This window comes from Dreissena polymorpha, chromosome 15 (genome assembly GCF_020536995.1).
Source record: "Dreissena polymorpha isolate Duluth1 chromosome 15, UMN_Dpol_1.0, whole genome shotgun sequence".
Classification (NCBI taxonomy): domain Eukaryota; kingdom Metazoa; phylum Mollusca; class Bivalvia; order Myida; family Dreissenidae; genus Dreissena; species Dreissena polymorpha.
Window position 1 is genome coordinate 52,271,014 of NC_068369.1, and position 20,499 is coordinate 52,291,512.

Sequence of the window (20,499 nt, forward strand, 5' to 3'; positions counted from 1 at the left end):
TAATGTACAATGAACAGGGTTTGATGTGAATAAAAGATAATATATCCCTTTTCCGTATAAACAAGAGAAATTGAGAAAAATAAGTTTCAGTCTCGTGAAAATGTGACATTTTATGTCGTGGGGACAAAGCAGGATGAAAATCCTTATCGCGCATGCATACCACCTTTTTAGTTTTACATGAAATTGGTGGGGTTATCACAGGGGAGGGGCGGAGGCGGGCACAAATCTTGACCAAAGCGTGACCAAACGATCGTTATTTGGGCATTCATAACGTTGAATATAAGTGACACGAGTGTGGTGCTTTATGAAAATTTCGGTTTGGGGGACTCAAAAAATGTATTTGAAAATCTTAACAAGTATTATCAAAGTACAGAAACCGGATAGTGCCATTAATAATCTCGTCCTCCTTTCATTACGGGTGATAGAACAAGTAATATCAAGAAACATGATGGTTATAATGACGTTTCTATGGTGTTTATTTTTTTTTCAATAACAAATATGTGTCACTATGAGTTGTGTATTGGCTGCAGCGAATCTACCGTGAATCTCATTTCTGGATAAGACCCTATCAGCAGCTAGGCCAGTGTTGACCAATTCACAATGAATTAACTAATAAGGATCTTGTGTATTCATTTTTGATACAGTGTATTCATGGTTCAAATCTCATTATTGCTGGTATGACACACCGTACTTTGTACGACTAAACAATGCAAATGAAAATAAATCCAGAAACAGAAACTTAAGTGAAATGGCGAGTTGATACGATTAAACTGTATATAGTTCAATATAAGTATTTACAAATATACACAATCGATCTTTAAAAAAATAACATGTTTTTTTTTAATTCCGTAGTATTGTTCTGATATTCTAGATGTGTTTAGAAGATCATCCTATTTGCCAAACATTTACAGGGATATTTTTATGATATAATATAATAACATTATCACTTACAAGCGGGTTTTTAAATTGCCTCGATCAAAATTACATTCTCAACCTTATTCAACATATAAATTATTGTGTTCTTTATTAATTAGGAAACATACATGCATTCCTAAATGAAAACTTTATTTTTAATATACATTCTGTTTTTGACGGTGAATTGTTAGCATGAATTAGCTTTACACATAAGTATATAGTCTCTGTATGGGGGAATTAGGTAGAGTCCGACATATTCCTGTACAATTGAGGTTAATAGAGGCAACATTTCAAGGGCCAGAACTTCCTAAATATATATAAGCAATATATAACTCCCGGCATTAAAGTACAACTGCATGTCGCCCTGAAGAATGTCCATGAGTATAAATGAAAATCCATTGAAATAATAAGAGGAGATGCGTTCACAAGAAATTATTCTGATACTAAGTATATTGAAAAAATAATCCAAGGGTCATTATTTCAGTTTAACGGTAAGCGATATTTAAATTTCCGAATAAAAGACGGGAGAGCTTATGTCCGCCCCTATGAAATTGACGGGATGGTTTTTATCCGGATGCCTTATATCCCTATTATATGCATGTAAAGTGATAATGTCGAAAGAAAAGCGTGTGGCACGAAAATTGACTTTAAATACTCCAGACTAAATTTTAGGGTCGGCAAGAAAAAAAACGTTGGGTCGGGTTACCGGAAACAATTTTACGCTTTAAAACTGTACCTTTAAAACAGAAAATGTCATAATTTGGTAGGGAAATCAAACAATTATACCAACCTACAGCGCACATCTGATATTGAAAAAATACTCTTGCATATTTTAGGAACGTCATAAATTTTCCTTCACAACGATATTATTTTAATTCAAGTCGGTAGAAAATATTGCTTTTATAATTACTTTTATCTTTTCCGAATTTTAGGCAAAACATAATTAGGCATTAGAAATCATAAAACTTTACCAACTTTGGACGCTAACAAGAGTGCTAATTTTATATTGTAAAACATTATTGTTGCATGTTTTACAAACCTAAGAGGACCTCTCTACTAGGACACCATTATAATTAATATGAAAAAAAATATATAGCTTTAATAATCACTTAAACATAGGTTTTCTTAAATGTCGGTATCTCTGTTTTTTGTATTATATATTGTGGAAATGCGCATTTTTCAGCTGATTCGTTTGATATAATTAAAATTGTATTAAGAAAACATGTACATCACATGCGCAATTTTCTGGATGGACGGACTTTTTGACGTTACGTCATAGCATATTTTGATAATAACATGAATATAATATTGACACATCATTTAAATGTTATTAACCTATACAATTACAACTATTAACGTAACACTTGATCAATATCAAATTTTGTATTTTGCATGATTTGTTTTTGAATACACGTTTAAAAACAACAAATAAAATAAGTTGTAAATAAAATTAGTTTAACACAAGACAAACACATACCATATCTCCAGGTTAATTTCAAAACTGTGTTGACTGCCATTACTACGAAAGTACACGTTTTTAAATGAAATAACGAAATAAATCCTGAACTTCTTCCATTTAGCTTTTGTTTTGACATTTTTATTATCTTATATTTATTCAAATCAAGTTATACATGAACAGCACATTCGTCTTTAAATACTACTTGTATGTATGCGCTGCCCTATATCTTTTTGAGCAACAGTATTTAAAAGTATTTTATTAAAATAATAGACTTGCAAAACCAGCATAAATGTCATCAGGCTAACGGAGTTCACATTTTGCAAATGCATTTTGTGTTTTGACCTTTTTTGTCAGTCATCCCGGTTATTCACAACATCATGAGGCGTTTATGACACAAAGGTTGCATTATATCAAACCATTCAGAACAGTAGTATTATGTTATAACGTATTGGGTTGTTGGTTACATGGTTAACACGTACTACAGTATTTTTAAAATGGTATCAACGACATTGATAAGAAATGAAGCATTAGGAAGACTAGCAAGCACTGATTAACAAAATATAAAAATGAAGTGTCTTGAAACATTACACGTGTTTATATTTGCGTACACAACCGGATTTATAAGCGGGATATTGTGAGTAAAACGCCGAAATATATTGCTGACATAATTATTTTGTTTACCAAATATCTCCGCTCAATATTTACGCAATTGCTTTCGGATTGGCCAAACGCGTCCAATTATGTCGTATCATATGATCAATTGTTTAAGTTATCTTCTTTGTGAGGGAAATCTATTTTTTCCTGTTTACGTATGGTGTTTTATCTCAACATAATCTTCCGGTCTTTACATCCATGTCAGTTGGATTTGAATGAATTTTCTTCCTGTCCAATTGTGTCGTATCATATGATCAATTGTTCAAGTGTTCTTCTTTGTCAGGGAAAACTTTTTTTCCTGTTTACGTGTCATTTGGTGTTTTATCTCAACATAATATTCCGGTCTTTACATCCATGTCAGTTGAATTTGAATGAATTTTCTTCCTGTCTTTTTAAGTTTCGGTTTTGAATTATAAAATTGGAAACCAATCAAGCACACGAGAGTAAGTTGTACTTCAGGAAGTAATGTGATTTTGCTTTAAATGTATACTATTGCTTCATAAGCTCACCTGAAAATACGTCATGATGTTATAAGTCAGTCGTAATTGTATGTAGTGAGATCTACCATTCAACTCGGTTAAAACCACAGCGGTGTTTTAAAACAGTATTTCAATATATAATTTTCATTTTTGCAGATGAAATAAGCCAGGAAATGTAATGTTCAAATTATACATTATATATATGTTTTTTATACATAATGACTATTTTACCGTCTTTGTTCAACTTTAATATAAATTGTAGTTGATTCAAACGGAACACTTCACCCAATCAACGGAACTGTACGTAATCCAACTCGGCTTTCGGCTTATCACGTCCCAACGTCTCGACGTTTGTAAGTCTAGAAATTTAGTTAGGTAGGAGTGATGTGACACACTCTGGGTTTTCCGGAAATTTTCGGGTTTTATACCTCCCTTTTGGTATTAATAATGCATTTTAAAACTTAAGACGAAAGTTCAACATTTACGGAATAAACGAGCAAACCAGTCTGTACACTGCCTATTAAACAGACGGGCCGAATGTTGAAAATGCGGCATGCTAGCCTCCTGGTCTCTTATCATGCTTATAGAATAAGCGAGACCACTGTGCAGGAGAGTGCCCATATTTTAGCTTGATTGCTCCGCAAATAGCACTGACAATGTTATCGGGTGCCAACATCCGGTTTTGTAAATTTTAATAACGGCTTTAATACAATCTATTTTTTTTTGTATTTCTCAACCCGACTGGTTGTCCACGGACAACTTAATGAAAAAAAACCAGTTGCCCGGACAAGCAAATGTACGACTCGGGCAACTCGGACATTTGATTTCGCCACCCATGGTAAAACAGCTCAGTTCCTCATGAATGCACATCGATAAACAGCTCAGTTCCTCATGAATGTACATCATAAAACAGCTCAGTTCATTATGGGCGCACATCGTAAAACAGCTCAGTTCCTCATAGATGCACATTGTAAAACAGCCAAGTTCCTCATGGATGCACATTGTAAAACAGCCCAGTTCCTCATGGATGCACACCGAAAGAAGTTTGTTGTTCTCGAGCACTAAAAGAAATCTTCCCGTGTTCAACGGACACATGTAGACCGTCAAACGCCGTATCGTCTGAAATAAACAGAAAATGACGGGATTTAGACGTGTAAAGAAAACGCCACGTGCGCAGAGTGGGCGGTATATTTGCGTTTATAAATTCCGGTCACTTTACTATAAAACAACGTGAGAAGGGACTACCTACTGACCGTACTGCCGAGGTGATTTAAACATAAATGTCTTAAATTTTACGACCACGTGACTATTTAACCGCGTGAGTGGGGACTACTTTCTCAGACCACTACCGAGGTGATAAGACTGTAACCGCTTTTCAAGACATAAATAATGCAGAAATGTATGGCTACTTAAAGCGTGTATGAGGCTGGAATACCAACAGACAAAAATCTTTAAAAAAAATCCGAGAAGATAACTGGTCTCAGGAGCTTCGCAAGTTTATGCTAACTGGGCTACAAATATGACTTGTTAAGTATTCACAAACCTTTCCCTTTATTTGCTATGTTGATTTTTAAACCAGTTTCAAAATTCAAACGGTATATAAATAATTTTTATGAGCAGACTCGAAGTTCCTTTGAAAAAAAACATACTTCATGGCCCAACGGAATTTTCTTTAATTTGAGCGTATAACATAGTTTTTGCATGCCCCATTTTGAACTCGTCCGAGATATGATTGATAAAATAGGCATGGTCTTACAGACTTACCCCGGTTTGGATCCATGTCCCATAGGAATCGTTTGCACTGCCAGACGACAATCACGAGGGCGAAACCCGCGATGAGGACAATAAGAGCGCTAAGGATCCCGATCTTAACCAATTCCGGTTCCGGTGTGTTGGACTCATAATCACGAGTCGCTGTAATAGGAGTGATTACACCTTAGTAGTGATCATACATTAATACACCGACACATCTACATATTAAACATACTCAAATTACAAAAAGCGTTTGCCAACATTTTCTAGGCAATCGAATTTCTCCATTTGCCTTTATTTAATCGATTAATTCATAAAAAAAACTTTCTTCAAATGAGCCTCGTTTAGGTAAAACTGGGCTAAAGGATATGCGTAAAGTGCCTACCCAGATTAGCGTGTGCACTTAAAAGAACTATCTATTGACCTAAATAAATAGTCGCATTATTTGCAATTTAAAAAAAAAACTATGTTCTTACTATGGTGCATTTAGAACTCTTTTTTTCAACTCTTGCTCAACTGATTGTGCACTGTTTATCAGTTTAAGAACAAGGTGTTTCATCTTTGTTCGTGTAAGAATTGTAACTAAACATATTTATGCCACTTTGCTTCTTAAAGCTATTCCCACCAAAACAGCAAAAGATCGACATATTTACAGGGTTCAGTTGTATTCTCTGAAGACACTGAAATAACTTTCGTCCAGAGTGCTTTCGTAAAGTTATAAGCGGGAGAGATTATCACAGATAACATGAGATCAGCGCTGTCGCGAATGTTCCACGAGATAGTTTCGCAGGACACAACCCACGTGTCCCGTTCTGCGCATGAGCGCACCCATGCGCGAACGCTGGTATTGTCTCTTGACCAATCCAGAGCGATTTCGGAAGCATTCACTCCGGATACGGCTAGTCTTGCCGTTACGTTTGTAAAATGCGACTCCGTACTTAGCTGCACGTCTATACCTGGAAAAAGAGAATTATTTTATATAAACAACGATTTTGGGTAATATTTGTAATGTAAATATATGTTATGCATATAAATTAGTAGTTCCGTTTCACATGTTACAAAGTGCTTAATGAAACCATATGCTTTATATAATTACATGTATACATGGTTCCTTTTTATTGGCCTTTATACTTTAGTATAAGTAAGTTAACACAACCTTTGAATCTAGCATAACATAACAAATAATGAAAGCTGTTTATGAAGCATAAAATGTGGAAACAATCTGATTTAACATACACAAAAACAACACTTTTGAACTAGCATTATATTAAGACAAGCTTGTATTACAAGGTAAAGTTGGAACAAGCTTTATAACTAATACTGAGGGGTCAATAGAGCTTTTAATCTAGTATGACAAAAACGGACCAGTTGTAAGTAAAGCATTTAATTGGGGATTACAAACTATTTTTCTGCTCGCTAGATAATATTTTTTCTTACATTGAATATTCCAGTGTAGAGACAGAATACGTTTTTCTCAATAATTAAACGGAGACTAATTACAAATAAGCATTACATAGGTTCAAACTTTCAAATTAGCATATGCATTATGTCATAACCCGGCGTGTGCCACAGCACTTCTACCTATTGAATTATTTAATTAATAAAATTTGGTAATAATTTTTAATTATAGCTTGAATTTCCAGCTACCTGTTTTTAAGGAAAAATATTTTTGATTTTAGTGTGATATTATGTTGTGAAGCGAAGTACCACAAACCAAACTGACTTACTTCCGGGAACGGGCATTGAGCACGGTACCTAGGTGGGAAGCGCGTGTACCAACCACTGCGCTAACCGGGCTAAATTCGGCTCAACTTCTTTACATTAACTATGACCGAGTTTTCGTACCAATCAGGGGTACCATGTAGGTGTCGGCTCTCTCCCATAGCCCCGTGAGGTTGTGCCGGTGTTCCAACGCAGTTGCTATGGGAGCGGATGCACATTGGACGTCGGTAGGCAATGCTTGTAAATCTGAAATATAGCAATACTTGTGTTCGAAATATGTATAGCAACGATTTTATTCGAATGTCCGAATATTCGAATAATGCAAATTAATCGAATTTGTCTGCGATTTGATTCGAATACCTGCTTGTCAACGTGTTTATATTAAGATATAAAGGATTTGTGTCAAAATCGACCTTTCGTCCTACTGTTATATTTACGTGTTGACCGTTTAAAATAACGGGTAATCCAATATATTAAATTATCAACCATGGCCTATTGTAAAGCGCATAATATTATTAGTTTAATTAAACATTTGTTTTCTGCGACTTGCATTTATTGATTTTGAAAAAAAAATCTACAAATAAACAATTGAGTCGAATTCTGAGAATACTGGGCATAATGCATGTGCGTAAAGTGTTGTCCCAGATAAGCCTGTGCAATTCACACAGGCTAATCAGGGACGACACTTTCCGCTTGTATGACAATTTTCGTTTAAATGAAGTATCTTCTTTGCAAAAATCCAATTAAGGCGGAAAGTGTCGTCCCTGATTAGCCTGTGCAGACTGCACAGGCTATTCTGGGACTACACTTTACGTGCATGCATTATGCCAAGTTTTCTCAGAACGCGACTCAATTGTTCATGCATTTCTGTTATATCTACGCGTCAAAAGTCTCTAATTTTTAAGTGAGTAACGTAACATAACCGTGTTAGAACTCGAGAGCCATACGGATGACATTTCATGCTTAAGTAGGTCTGTTTGTATGGCAACTTACTGGGTCCATTTACCCTCAAAATCTACGAATATTTTGTACAATATTTCGAAAAAACTATAGTTGACACATTAATAATCAATGTTCCTAATAGCAATAGCCAAACTTTCAACGCTAGATGTGGTCTTTTTGTAACAAAGATCAAAGATTTAACCATCGTCGGACTGCCCCGGTCTATTCATTACGTTACTCTCCATTCCTAGATAGATGAGCGGAGCGTAATCAGCAGCCGTGGGTATCCGACGATGAGATTTCACAAGAAACAAAATACTCATTTTTGTGTGGGGGATGCGTAAAAATATATTAAATACGTTTGTGTACCAAATTTGTGTACGTGTGTCGTGTGGCGGGAAATTAAAAGTGCCCCCACACAAAAATAATGAACGAGCATTTATCTCTTTAAATACATATTACCATACCACATCTAGCGTTGAAATATTGGTTGAAATATTGGCCATTTCAATAAGGAACATTGATTTTTATGTGTGAACTTTATTTTTTCGAAATATTGTACGATATATTCGTTGAGTTTGAGTATTTATGTTACTTTAATTGTAGGGCCTGATGTTACTTTAATTGTAGGGCCTATGTTTGTGTATATGTTTTCATGAATGTTCAAGAGTGTGCTTTATATTCATGTATATTGTTACACGTTTTCATAATAAGTGTGTAACAGCTGTGTTCATGATAAAATATCATATATACTAAGATCTTGTTCACATAGTTTAAATACCAGGCGATCTTATATTCGAATAATTTTATAACCGAATATTTGAATACCAATTTGCTATATGTTGCCATCTCTAGTTCGTAATTAAACGCGCTAAACAACCGTTTGTTGACAGAAACAATTCTAAAGATGACGTCCGTTCACGAGACAATTTCATGTAAATTATCACCATTCCTTGCACTATAAACATGTTTTTGCATTTCACGCGTCTGACCGACTGATGAATGTATTATAGAGTTAAATACTTTACGAATATATCGATGAAATAATTATTACATTCTATATTATTTTTCTGTTGTTTTTCAGCTTTAATAACATACCGATGTCAGTCCCATTTGTTTTAAGATTACAAATATTCCGGCAATAACAAATAGAATCTTCCAAACTACGAATAAATTGATTTTCTGTAATTAATACCTGGAAATTGAAAAGTCATCGTTTCGTTCATCCATATTGCATCTCCCCGTTTCCACACGACAACGTGGTCATCACGTGGCTTTTCGTGGCCACACGTGACATTTGCAGGAGCTCCTACTTCTATGACTTGAGGTGAAAATGCTTTTAAAAAAAGCATTCATAATAATAAATGAAACATAATTAAGCCGATTTAATTGAAACAAGCAAATTCGTTGCATTGATATCCACCGCCAAATAAAGTGTGTTTATGGATGAGTGCAAATCGCTTGATATATTGTATGGTCCTAAAATAGTTAAGTGTAGGGTTATTGTTATGTGCAATCAATTCCCCTCATCTCATTGATATCTATAAACCCATGCAATTTCATATTGAAATCGTGTAGCGTATCTGAGATATAGCCCTAAAAAGTTACAAAAAACAAAAACAACAAAGGGCAATAACTCTAATTTAGAAAGGTGGTTCTTGTGCATGGTTCTTGTTCAAGGCACTTCTCATAATTGATATCAATATACCCATGATATTTTATGTTGAAGTAGTGTATTGAATCTGAGATATAGCACTGAAAAGTTACATCATAAAAAGTAGTGTTTTGACTCATGTGAATTGCACTTCTCCTCATTGATATCTATACAACGTTGATGTTTCAGGTTGATAGCTTATAAAGTTTCTGAGACATAGCCATGAAATGTTTAGGAACAGAGGGATGAACGGACTGACGGAATTCCAGACTAACGGACGGACGAACAGATGGTAGGACGGACTGACGGACGGAGAACTCCATGTCTATATCCCTCTGCCTTTGGCGAAGGATAATAAACAGGAATTTAATATATAAGCAAAATTTAAGCGAATCTAGCATTGGTGTTTAATAGCTATCTTTTCTACAGATAAGGTAAAATCTATATAAATATTATCTTCTAAAAGATGTTTGAGGTTTGCTAGCTGTTTATACTACATGAGATGAAAACATAAATATGAATTATATTATCCTTCTATATTCTACAGGATTTGAAAACCGATATATTCCTGCGATATGCTAATAGGGCACTGGGGTTTGATATCTATACATTCTACAGGAGATGAAAACATAAATATGGATACGATTATCCTTCTATATTCTACAGGATTTGAAACCCGATATATTCCTGCGATATGCTAATAGAGCGCTGGGGTTTGATATCTATACATTCTACAGGAGATGTAAACATAAATATTCGTGCGGTTTACTAACAGAGCAGTTAGGTTTGCTTCGTATATATTCTACGGGATACGTAAACATAACTATCCCCGTGATTTGCTTATAGATTAATGAGGTTTGCTTCTTCTATATTCTTCAGGCTATCTCGATCTATCTTCTCGCGCGATTCGCTAATAAAACCGTGATGCTTGCTACTTCTACAAGATACATGCCAGTTATACCGATTCATTCCCACGAGTTGCTAATAGAGCGATGAGGTTTGCTTCTTATATATTATACAGCTTATGTTAACCGATATATTGCTGCAATTTGCTCATAGAACAGCGACGCTTGCTTCTTCTTTATTCAACAGGCTATGTATAGGAGTCGCTAATCAGGGATGACACTTTCCGCTGTTTGACATTTTTCGTTTAAATGAAGTCTCTTCTTAGCAAAAATCAAATTTAGGCGGAAAGTGTCGTCCCTGATTAGCCTGTACACAGGCTATTATGGGACGACACTTTACGCACATGCATTATGCCCAGTTTTCTCAGCACGCGATTCATATATTACTGTGATAATATTAACAGAGCAGTGATAATACTAACAGAGCAGTGATAATACTAACAGAGCATTGAAGTTTCCAAACTTCAATATTTTACTCGGTGTGTAAACTATTTACATATTCTGCATGCTATGTAAAGTAAAACCTATATATTCATGCAATTTACTTATACAGCGATGAGGTTTCCTGCAATCGAGGCTGATTTACATATAGATTAAACAATCACATCCGACACCGAAATAGATGATAGTAGTTCAAAGCGTAATCGGAAATGTAAACAGCCCGAGTTCTATTTTAAACTTTGACCCGTTGAGAACTACATCACTATGCGTCTTCCTTTCCACTCTGGTAACCACATCCGCGAAGACTTTACACCGGATTTTAGCCCTATTATCGATCACAAATTTGCAGGCAAAATACTAAACAAAGATTAGGCAGTCGCCAATATCAAGTAATATGTCTATAATTATTTTCTGAATTACATAATAGACCACAATACACTAACGTTTGTTTGCATTATACTAGTATATATGAAACTCAATAATCTGTATTTTTTTATAAAATGCTCGCTGTCAAAAAGCAGAACAAGTAGTGGGGACCGGTAAATGCTCTGTGATCATTTGTTTTTAAATAACATTTTTAGACACAAATGTATTTCAAATTCAGCTGGCTGTCTTTACATTATAATCTGTTAAAGGGGCCTTTTCACGTTTTTGGTAAATTGACAAAATTGAAAAAAAGTTGTTTCAGATTCGCAAATTTTCGTTTTAGTTATGATATGTGTGAGGAAACAGTAAAACCATGCTCTAAAATAGCCATTATATGTATCTTTTGTCGATTTAAAAACCTGAAAATTATAAAGCGTTTGCAACGGGAAACGATTGAATAATTTGGAGAGTTCTGTTAGTGGCGTTATATTTTGTGAAACTGCGAGGATTGCTTATATAAAGTATAAAATACATCATTAATTGTATTAGGAAGGATGGCCGAGTGGTCTAAGTGGTAGACTTTTAACTCCAGGACTCCAGGAGTCAGTGGTTCGAGCTCTGCTGAGGGTTACTTTTTTCTTTTCTTTTTTAATTTTATTCTTGATTTTTTAATTGAGCTTTTTAGATCCAATGTTTACATTTATAAATATAAAGCATTTTACTGACAAACTTCAAACATGCCAAATTCTGTGAAAAGGCTCCTTTAATAGAATTTAACCAACGCATTTCCGTAATTATTTTAAGGAATGGTACATTTTCGGACAGTGTCATTTTATCCAAATTCATCTTAACGGTATTGGCGTTAATCCAATCACATAGCACGCGTGTGTTTTGCAACCAAATGGTGGTCGGTCATAAACCTACCAGATTAATACAAAGGTCAGTGAACCGTTCCGTTTACAGTATTTGGGTAAATAGAAATGTGTACTTGACACAGATAATGAATTTACCCGATAGTTTTATGTATTTACACAGTTGAAACGTTCTTCGCAAGGAAACAATACAATCTGCTTGATGTATTGTTTGGTATTATTTCGATGAAAACTGTTTTCAAACAATGGCTTTTATTATGCCCCCGGTAGGGTGGCATATAGCAGTTGAACTGTCCGTCAGTCAGTCAGTATGTCAGTCTGTCCGTCCGTCCGAATTTTGCAATATTGAAGATAGCAACTTGATATTGGGCATGCTTGCGTATCTCATGAAGCTGCACATTTTGAGTGGTGGAAGTTCAAGGTTAAGGTCATCCTTCAAAGTCAAAGGTCAAAACAATAATATTTCAAAGCGGCGCAGTAGGGGGCATTGTGTTTCTGACGAACACATTTCTTGTTAAGAGCCAATAATGATAATCTGCATGCTTAAACATAGTACTTAGTTGGTAAATGCCTGTTTAGTAAGATCGTTGTCGTTATTTAAGGGAACATGCCACCGCTCAAAAACTGAAAGGTGAAAAATAGGCTCCAGCAGTATTGCACTTCATATGAAGTAGCTTAAAAACAATGATTTAAGTACTAACAGCGTAATAATTGTAAGCTACTTATGGTACATATCTGTTGAATTTTAATATTTTCATACTACAGTATATAAAACCCAATGTGTGCACTATGCGATCAAAGTTCAACATTAGAGTATATGTGTCTGTAAAACAGCATCAAACATATTGACGTCGATAAAATAGGCATATTTTCATGGTATCTGTTAACTGTCGGACATTTACTTGTGTGAATAGTTTTGTGTTTCTTAGTTTTCCAACAAATTTTGCTTTTAATCATTTTTAAATGTCCCAAAAATTAGAGAAATCACGGTAAAAATAAATCGTCATTTAAGTGATCCCATGTGAAGTAAATAACTAGCTAACGCAATTTACATACCTGTTACGAATTCACATGTTATCGCAATAGTTATTACAACACTTCGCAAACACAAATAAACCATCTATGATCCACGTATACGCTCTTTTACATTAAATGAAAATTATTGATAGCATAAACACAAACGTGCTGAATCTAATCGTATAGCGCACTTCATTTAAATAATATTCGTATAAAAGGTAAAAGCAATAGGAAGTTAAAAACATGTAAGTTTATGTAATCGCAAAACAACATTCCACACACAACTGTTAAACTGAATCGGTTTATCTTTATTTAAAACGCTTTGAACAACACAGCCAAGTGTATATTTACATGCTGCGCAATGAATCGTGACTAAATTGAATACCGTACATTGACAGTATATAACCGTACGCTTGAAATAAACACACACAAGGTAACCGTCTGTTTTTAAGAAAGATGGCAACGGAGAGCAAATTTGATATTTAAATAATCGGTTATAAAGTATTCAAATATTCGATCATTCGGTGTTCGGTTATATGTGTGAACCAGAATTAACAGGTTTTATTATGCCCCACCCCCCAAAAAAAAAATATTTTGGGGGGAGCATACAGTCGCCGCTTCGTCTGTCCGTCCGTGTGTCCGTCCGTGCACAATTTTTGTCCGGGCTATTTCTCAGCAGCTAATGACCGGAATTCAATGAAACTTTATGGGAAGCTTCACTACCAAGAGATGTGCATATTATCAGCAGGTTCCGGTCGGATGATTTTTCAAAGAGTTATGGCATTTTGAAATTTTCTATAAAACAAATCGTGCCCCCCCCCCCCCCCCCAACTACTGTGCCCTCAAGACGTTTCCTTTTATCTGAATATATAGTGCAATATTGTGACAAAAAACCTTTGGGGAGCATCACCCGTCTCCAACGGTTTCTTGTTTATGAAAGCTGCTACAAACATACTATGAAAACAGACAACACTAAAGTTTAATTGAGTTTAAACCTATTTATTTTAGCTCAAAGCCTAAAGCTTATTTCAAACACTATCGTGTCCGTTTCCTGGGACTAGAACCAGTTCTTGGTGTCTATGGGGGAAATCTAAAGAACGCTCCCACAGTTGGGATCTAACCCGTGACATCCCGATCGCAAGGCGGACACCTTATCAATAACACCACTGCGACTCTCAAATAGGCAACACTATACATGAAAATACCCAACAATCAATTTAAATAAAAAAGATTAACGCGTACATATGTCTTTCTTACAAGTTATCAGGTTGTCATACAAACAGACCTACTTCAACATGGAATTACATCCATGTGGCTGTCGAGTCTTTCCGCGGTCGTTTATGTTTCTCACTTAAAAATTGCATTATTTGATGCGCAAGTATTTGTTCTGTTATAATGGGAATGCAAAATAATAGTTGTTTATTAGTTTACAGATGCAGGTTGCAATAAGGATTAAAGATTAACACCATAAAGCACGTTTAAATGATTTTTATAATGCGCTTGATAAAAGACAATGCTTGAAACTTTCATTTATGGGAATAACCGTTACATCGAACTGTCAAAACGTTAACATCTTTAGGGTGAAAAGTCGTTTTGACACCAATCATGTGTACCTGAGATCAATAGGCGGAATGATATTTTTAATCAGAGAAATATAGTTGTTTTTTGTGTACTGTTTGCGCTTTTATAAAAAAAATAACAAATTAAGAAACAGGTATTCCTATAACAAAACATATTCGAATAGTGTTCAATATTTGAATATTCAAACATTCGAATATTCGTTCCTATCGCTAGTTTAAAGTAAATGTTTAAAGATTTAAAATTAATGTATTCTATCATATTTCATTATGTTATTATTGTGTAAGTTTGTAGAACAAATCAGTTCCACATTGGAACTAAAGAGCTTCAAAGAAATAACAAGATAACGATTTCAACAAAAACAAAATGTATTTATTACCTGATGTCTTATATAAATGATAATTAATTATTTTTTGCTATTTCCTCGTCGTAAAAGAAATTTGCAATGTTTTAAACTGTTACCGGTGAATATCGAACTGTTGACCGGTCAACAGTTTGAATTATTATACCTCACTTTTATTCACAATGCTTAACTCCCATAGGCCATCGTGACATAGAAATACTGTCAGACCCAGTGGGAATAAATTAACTGTCCAAAATATACTGTATCCCGCTGCCATAGCAATCACGTGCCATCAGCGGGAAAAAATTTACTGACAAAAAAAATACTGTATCCCGCTGCCTTAGCAATCACGTGCGGAATGTTCGAAAATTATACTGTCCCATTCGCGCATGCGCAGTACGCAGTTGTGCGTGTCCGTTGTATTTGGATAATTAAAATATCGATTGCAGCTGAAACTGTGCGGTAGAATAGATTAATGCCATTATTTAAGCATTGACAGGAGTCAAAAAGAAAATCAATTTAGTAGATATTAACGACACGCTTACCTCAAAGGCAACTTTAATCCAATGCTAATAACAATAAAGTTACAACGATTTACACTTCCAGTGTGTGTTCTTAAGGTGTTATGCATGACAAACACACAATCCGAAATACGTTTTGGATTCGTTCGATGCTTTAAACAAATATTTTACTGTTAAAAAAACCACCACGTCCATATTGTTGTCCCAAAATGTTTCGTCACCGAAATGACGTCACACATGTACGTCATAAATTTCGTAATCAAGTGATGAAAATAAAATACGGAAAGCTGGTTCTGTAATATATTTTCAAAGAAATAATTGACGAATTAACAAAATTGATGGGATAAATTGATTACTAGGTCGGTGCCGAATAAAGCGAAGTTCATTTTGCGCTGCCCGTAAATCTGAACCACTCAACATATTAATGGTTGTTCATTGCTGAAATTAAATTCAATTATTGAATATAAAAATTGTTCATGGTTCATATAAATTGTTCATGTTTGAATAGTTTATTCGGTATAATAAAATAAATATTACATGTCTGACAGGGTGACAGTAAATTTGTCAACTTTCGGAAAAATACTGTCAACCTTGGCTTCGCCTCGGTTGACAGCATTTCCTCAAGTTGACAAATTTACTGTCACCCTGTCAGCCATGTAATATTTATATACTGTTGCCCGCTGGAATAATGACGTCATTTCGTCGAAAAAATGACGTCATTTTACAGTTAAACAGTCAAAATTATTTATTTTATCGATTACTGTTGTGTGTAAATAAAAATTTAGTTTGCTGTTATTTCTATGTTGGAAATTTGATCAGGTAATAAAACACTTATTTCATGGATGCTTGGTGAACAGTCAAAACTGTTGTCCCTCGGTATCAGGGCTGACATTTGGAACTGTTGCCCTCGGCCTATCGGCCTCGGGCAACAGTACCAAAGTCATCCCTGATACCTTGGAAAACAGTTTTGACTGTTCACCAAGCATCCATGAAATAAGTGTATAATGGTGCACTCCAACCGAGATTCGAACCGGATTCCTTCTTTCGGATTAAATGATACCGTCCTACACATTCGGGCACCCCGACTATTATCGGCGATCGTTTGCTGTGAAGCTGACTAAAATCACGTTTTACCTCAATTACGTAAGTTAGATAATTACTGGGAAAGGTATTAACACATAAAGTAGCGAAGATTTTCTAATATTTAGGAATGCAAACTTACAAGAACAACATTTCCTCAATATCTGCTGCATATATATAGGGATAAAAATGTACACAATAATTAACACAGTTGAAAAAGTTATCAATACATCTTCTTCAACAACACTAGAACTGATTATTAAAACTGGTACTGTTTCTAATTGCATGTCATTAACGTGATGTTTTATTCATTCCCATACTGAAACGATCATGTTTACGCCTAAATACGCGCACTAGAAATAGCAATTATTAAGCTCTAGATCACTCACGGTCCCTTTAAGTCCATTCTCGACAGCATGACGATAATTAATCGTCATCGCGAAAGTACGATCGTGTTGTCATACTATCGTTATCATACCGTCAAGTATCGAGATGTGATTGTTCTGTATGTAAGATCATGCTTACAATAAACACAACGATCACGTGTTTCAGTAGTTAACTCTACACAAAGAACAGGAACCGTGATCTTGTATTGTTCACGTGAATTTGTTAAGGGAGGCCGTTTAACAAATATAAATTTAAGCAAGTACTCCGCCATATTCTGTCCCAGACCTGCGCTGAAAAAGGAGGAGGTTAAAGCGTTTGGTCAGCAACCATACTCTTTCAAAACCTTTTGCTGCAAGAAAAAACAAAAAACATACATCACCGACCTGGGGGAGGCTAAAGGGCGTTTGACGACGCACAATCAAATCCAGGAACCACAACACTATCGGTACATGGAATGTCCGAACCATGTACGAGACCGGTAAGACAACACAAGTTGATGCAGACATGACAAAGTTCAACCTTATCATCATAGGAATCATCCAATCAAGATGGCCTGGTTCTGGCCAAAGCGGAAGACTTCCGGCGATGTTCTCCGAGCATGTCAGGCAAATGCAACACACGCTCAGGGAGTATCAATTATGCTTTTGTAGTCGACACATAGAACTCGGGTGGGAGGAACGCGGACAACGGATCATGACAGCCTCGTACCATACGAACTAAAAGACGGTAAAAGACGGTCACCTAATCCAGTGTCCTCAAGAAAGACAGTAAATAATGCGAGGGCAACTTTTATAAAAGACTGTGAGACCAAACAGAAATAGCATCATTGTAATGGGAGACTTCAATGCAAAGATCGGCAGTTACAACCGAGGATATGTGGATAGCATAGAGCATTAAGGGCTATGCGCTCACGTAGTTGTGTTCCTGGTTCGCACAGGCAGAAGAGTTGGACAGAAGTTTCAGCAAAAACCAGAGTTACAACACAACGCTGAAAGCATGGAATGAAAGGTTCAATAATACTCTCTCCAACAAGTTCCAAGTCCTAGAGGAGCTGCTTAAAGAAGATGCGATATAGCAGAAGTGGCAGAAAGTGAAAGTAAGAGTTACCTCAACATGCCAAGAAACATTTTGGCCCAAGTCGTGCACCCACAAAGAGTGAATTTCAGGCTCTAGAGAACGTTGAAGAAAGGAAAGAAAAAAAGACAAGTATCATAACAGCAGAACAATATCAGAAAATGCAAATGAACAAGAGGAGTGCACAGACCCAAACAGGAACGTCAAATCAAGTTTAATATGAGACGACGGAACCACCTAGTTACGCTGGCAACAAAAGCAGAAAAGGCAGCACACCAGAACAGATTAAAGGTCCTGTCCTTCATCATCAAGAAAACGTGTGCCAAGCGATAGATGCCAGTAAGTGACAAAAACAGAAGAATGATAGGAGTTTACGAAGGGTGGTAGAAGAGTTGTATCGAACACTTCCAAGAGCTACTACTCAGAACGCCAGATTTTGTTTGATATGTCAATCAAGTGCTCCCAACCCGCGAAAGAAGTGATCCGCAGCAGCATCCATGTTTTCGAGTTATATATATATATTTTTCATCTATTATAAAGACTGTTTTAAAACGGTTGTATCGAGGACGATTATCAGATTGATATTGTATCGACGTTTAATAATAATTATAACCCTCATACTTTTTTTTAACATTGTGTGTGGCTATTCATCTATCTCGTATTTTAAATTGTGGTTGTTTTTTATGTTATGTAAAATCCGATATGCTTCAATCGACTTAATTGTTACCACAAAGGTCACAGATATTCATTGCACCTGTATTTTAATAAATCCATGCATACATGTTAGGTATGTGAAATATTAAAGCGGGTATATACGATCTTGTCAAATATTTATTAATTAATAAAAAGGGTGTTAAAAACTTATTATACATATATTTCAATATAAACTAAAATAAAAGTGAAGAAGAACATGCGTCGAAAAATGCTAAATAAGCCAGATATTTAATTCTGAAATCGAAAAGAGCTGTACAGCCAAATTCGCCAACATGTATAGAATGCATGTACGATGCGAATCTAAATTTAGTTTTACGGTTCATTTGAAATTCCTGCAGTGATATCGATTCATACGACGCACGAACACTTACTAAAATGACGAATGCATAGGTTATTGTAAGAAAATATGTACAAATTATCTTCGTCACAATCGGCTCGAGGCGCTAATTTGTATTTGCTGCATTTTATGAAATTCGTCTTAAATGTATAAATTTTCTTGCATATTGTGTGTTATTATAACATATTTGTATCAATATATTACAATTCAACACATATAAAAATCCTATAATCTCACTTTAATATTGGCAATCATAATAATCACATAATCGTTTCTATCCCTATGTTTGCTATGCCAAGCAAGCCAATATTATTATCCTCAACGATTTTCCGAAGATGCTGAAACTGTGTCAGATTTGTTTCGAGGAAATAACTAATTTATTGATGTCTGATCAGTGACTAGTAAGCCATTTGCATGGCTTCTAAGTACTGGAATACATGTACTTTATATAATACATTTCTTTATTTACTTTTTGTTGTCTTATAAACTGTGTTTCTAATTGACACGCTTAATATGCTAGGTATGAAAAATGTGGCATTTAAATAAAATATGAAACCTATAAAGACCAAAAGTAATTGATTTCAGGACGTTCGTCGAAGAATTTTAAGATTGGTAGTTGTGTTCTTTATTGTTACCAGGCACACTTAACATACAAACACAGTACGTTAAATTAAATGATAGTGTGGGTTCGTTACGTTTCTAATGGTCAATTCTTTGCAATGCTTGCATGTCCATTCAGAGACATGTTAAACTAGCGGTGTGTAGAAATACCGAAATCCCCGTAATTACCGAACTCCCCCGAAATCCCCAGAAATCCCCCGAAATCCCCAATAATATTTATTATTTATCAAAATACTGCGGATACTAAGATAGAATATTGCAAAATACAATCAATTCACTGATGAAAAATTGTTTTTATCCATGTTTGGTAGTGAAAAACTAAAATATATACATAATTATTGGGATTCCGAGTATGAATCCATAGTGCATGTTTTCACAAGCACGATCAGGTACAGAAATCCCCGCTGTAAAGCTCTTCAAGTGTCAAAAAATCATCTGGGTGGCTTTTTGATATTAGAAAGAAGAGGTACAGACAAAAACTTAACAACAATATCCCACTTCTTTTGAAAAATATTAACGTGTAGCGGGGATTTCGGTAATTCTACATTCGCCCACCGAGTACCGAATCCTCCCATATTTACATCTGGAAGTGTCAAAAATATCATTTGTATTCTTGGTTTTTGGCTTTGCTTGAATGTTTACGTGCAAAAAATAATATTAATGTTA

General features: G+C 35.2%; 1 protein-coding gene across 1 annotated transcript; it reads right to left on the reverse strand.

Annotated features, from left to right (window-relative positions):
• Positions 1-2,684: 2,684 nt before the first annotated feature.
• LOC127860967 (uncharacterized) lies at positions 2,685-13,470 on the reverse strand. Its single transcript, XM_052399301.1, has 6 exons — positions 13,218-13,470; positions 9,119-9,259; positions 7,105-7,227; positions 5,913-6,215; positions 5,272-5,421; positions 2,685-4,626 (listed from the first exon to the last, which is right to left on the reverse strand). Exons 1-6 carry the CDS (start codon positions 13,279-13,281, stop codon positions 4,529-4,531), a joined length of 879 nt encoding a protein of 292 aa, XP_052255261.1. The 5' UTR covers positions 13,282-13,470; the 3' UTR covers positions 2,685-4,528.
• Between the last annotated feature and the right edge of the window lie 7,029 nt (positions 13,471-20,499).